Genomic DNA, 3,374 nt, shown 5'->3' with positions numbered 1-3,374 from the left:
CTGGGGTGATGCGAGCTGTCTTGGTATATACCCAGTAACTCGTGTCTGGGGTGATGCGAGCTGTCTTGGTATATACCCAGTAACTCGTGTCTGGGGTGATGCGAGCTGTCTTGGTATATACCCAGTAACTCGTGTCTGGGGTGATGCGAGCTGTCTTGGTATATACCCAGTAACTCGTGTCCGGGGTGATGCGAGCTGTCTTGGTATAATACCTGAATACAAGCGACTCATCGTTTAAAAACGAAAAACTTAATTCTGGAAACGGATGAGCTGATTTGAGCCAAAACAAATTGGACGATATTTTAATCATGGGAAACTGTACGAAACTCATTTGGAACATACTGATAAACACCCTATTCATTACCAAAATAATAAATTCACGCTCTGGGAGACATCACCCGAACTTGTTTAACTGGAAGAATTATATGAAGCAATATAGATCACTCATACCTAGTATTGGTAGAGTTAATCGAAGGCTTTTAGGATTCGTTTCCTACATGGGATATATTTATACTTATTTATTTCTGTGTTCATTTGCAAACATGAATCAATACTTTTCTAATTGATTTTAACTGAAATAGCCTACTATATAACTCCAGTTTTTGTATGGTAAGAGCAAAAAACGTGATTGTCACCCAATAAAGAAAGAATAAATTATTTGCAGCACTTTTCTGTGTCTGATCAAAACCTGGCAAACTATTTTATTACAAGTGGTTTTTAGCACGTTATTCCAGTCATTTGTACTTTTCAAAAACTGGTGGAGTCAAAATAGCGGTTTGTAGTTTGAGTAAATAATGTCTACAGTATCTCTAGCCTTGTTTCCTTACTTTTTTACGATCCCTATTTGTAGGTTTTTAAATTCCCAAACATTGATTTATCTTGTTTGAGAATATAGTGAGCATTTATAGCTTCCCAGTAACTAAATTCTTTATATGTAATGCATAACAATGGGCAGATGTATACTTAGACCACCACTAAGCACGAAAAAAAAATGTTACCAGTAGAAAAGAGCCTTTTCAAATAAAACTTATCTGTGTAAAACATCGCTTTAAATAAACTTTCCTGTCTCTTAAAGTAATTATTCTATGAATGTGTTTAACATAATTTAATATTACGTGTATTTGTTTTTTTATTTTTGACTCCTTCACTTCATACATAATATAGGGGTTAGCTCCCTAAAGACATCAATTATATAGTGTACAAAGCATTGAGTTACAGTCATCTAATGTTTGTATATTATTGGCTGGTAATTAAGCTTAAGATTTGTAAAGGAACTACATATATTTGGAAGAAACCTAACTTCAAGGGGTAATGATAACATTTTTTTACACTATAGAAATATAGTGTAATATAGAAGTAACAGCACCCATAAGACCTTTACAGTACCTTGTATAGTATTCTACAAAAAGTTTGGATGCAATATAGAATGCCATTTTTTTTGTTGCCTGGCAAGAGAATAATAATAAGAATTACAAGTAGGCCATTTTGAGCGGATTTTCTTTTCCTTTTAAGTCTAACATGCGTGGTTTTTAGTGCATTTTTGTTTATGTGTAGCCTTAGCAGTCAACAGTAAAGGTTTTGAATGTTGTTTGAACTGAATCTTTACTGTTTAAGGTGCTTTTTGCCCGAACGTTCTATTAGGGTTTGTTCAGTTTATTGTGATCCCTATTATAAATCACTATCATATCTCATTTTAAACTTAAGTTTTATATGCAATATAAGTATTTCACTACTGCCTATAACTTTGCTATTTCCTTACACTTGTCTAGATATCTCTTTTTAATAGCTACGTAATGGGCCATCTGTGCTCTTCGTACTGAGGGTATTAAAGTCTGGTTTTCAGCATTATAAGCCTTCAGACTTATGCTGAGACACTGGAGGATGCCTTTTTAGTACTTAAAATTTGTTTATATTATTTTAACTTCTTAAATGTATTGGAAAACCATTACAAAATTTATGGAGCTAAATAACAGTAATGTTTGCATATTGTCTATTTTTTTAACTGTAGGAACTATATATCTAAATTCTTGAATTTGTTTTAGAATTAATTATAACATGTAAAGATATAAATGTTGTTTCCAAAGTAAATTATTACCTGTTTAAAACATAAACATCTTATAACTTTGGCCTCCCTAATGGCTCAGCAGTAAAGCCTGAGGGCTCACATGGCTGAAAACCGGGTTTTGATACTCGTGGTGGGCACAGCATGGATAGTTTTAACTAGTATTTTTGAATTATATATGAACGAAATAACATTTTGTAGAAAATTTGTTTTTAATTAAAAATATTTTGTTTTTGAAATATTAATAGTTAATTTATTTTTACTAAACCAAGCAACTACTATTCATAAATCAGAATTAATGTTATTTTGTATTTCCTCTATAGAAATAGAACTGAAAGTCAAAAATGTATTATCAGTAAATATACTTATTTTCCCATTTAATTTTAATTCACAACAATAATTTTTATAAATTATAGACAAGTACAAGCATCAAACCTTTGTACTCTCCATGATTAATTAATATCACTAAAATTATTTTATGTTTTAGTACTTGTTCTTTTTTAATAAATAGCTGTTAAGCCACATAAATTTGGATTGGCCCTGTGGTAGAGCTCTGGATTTCTGAGCTAGCAAGCCGGGTTTGAATTCTTGCAGTACCACAAAATATTCCCTGTTCTTTAAGCTGTGGGTGAATTGTAAGGGTGACAGTCAATATTTTAGTGTAAGTGGTAAGGAGCTACTAACTTTCTGGCTTCCAACTGGTTAGAGGCCTAGCTTGGCCAAGTGGTTAGGATGCTTGACTCACTGCTAAACTAGGGATGGTTAGCATGGATAGCTCTTATGTAGCTTTGCAGGAAATTCAAAACAAAAAACCATCTGGTCAGTACTTTAAAATTAACTCTTTTAAACCCATAATTTGTTTTTCTCCAGATAATTAAGTCTACCTAACTAATAAATAATATCAAATTGTATATCTTATATTTTATATTCTTACAGGACTCCACTGTAGGTACACCGGTAACTGTGAAAGTGGATAAAGAGGGTTTTTTCCTCTTCTGGACTGACCAGAACAAGGTAGAGTGCCATTGTAGACTTCAAATTATTAACTTCATAAGGAATAGCTTTGCTTAGTTATTAGTGTAGGACAGCATTTTTATCTTCCTTTGTACAGTGCTTGCAAAAATACTCACCTCTACCAATAATACCACATTTTGATGAAATACAAATAATGTAAACAATTTTGTTAATGAACTTGTTTTTTTTCAGAACTTTAATGATAAAAACTTAACACTATTATGTGTGAAGAAGGTTGAATGTTAGCAAAACCTGCAAAGAAAATATACACCTGGAAAAAAGTTAAGCACCCCCAAAT

General features: G+C 32.3%; 1 protein-coding gene across 1 annotated transcript in view; it reads left to right on the top strand.

Annotated features, from left to right (window-relative positions):
• Positions 1-3,374, top strand: part of LOC106464870 (1-phosphatidylinositol 4,5-bisphosphate phosphodiesterase classes I and II-like) — a gene marked incomplete at its 3' end in the record, with an annotated part of 131,736 nt that overhangs the window by 35,306 nt on the left and 93,056 nt on the right. Inside the window, exon 2 of the mRNA XM_013925029.2 lies at positions 2,999-3,076. Coding sequence (XP_013780483.2) covers positions 2,999-3,076 — 78 coding nt within the window. The remainder of the gene's footprint in view (positions 1-2,998; positions 3,077-3,374) is intronic.

Source organism: Limulus polyphemus, unplaced genomic scaffold, assembly GCF_000517525.1.
Source record: "Limulus polyphemus unplaced genomic scaffold, Limulus_polyphemus-2.1.2 Scaffold1766, whole genome shotgun sequence".
In the NCBI taxonomy this organism is placed as follows: domain Eukaryota; kingdom Metazoa; phylum Arthropoda; class Merostomata; order Xiphosura; family Limulidae; genus Limulus; species Limulus polyphemus.
The sequence above is the reverse complement of the archived record's forward strand: the minus strand, read 5'-3'. Positions and strand labels throughout refer to the sequence as shown.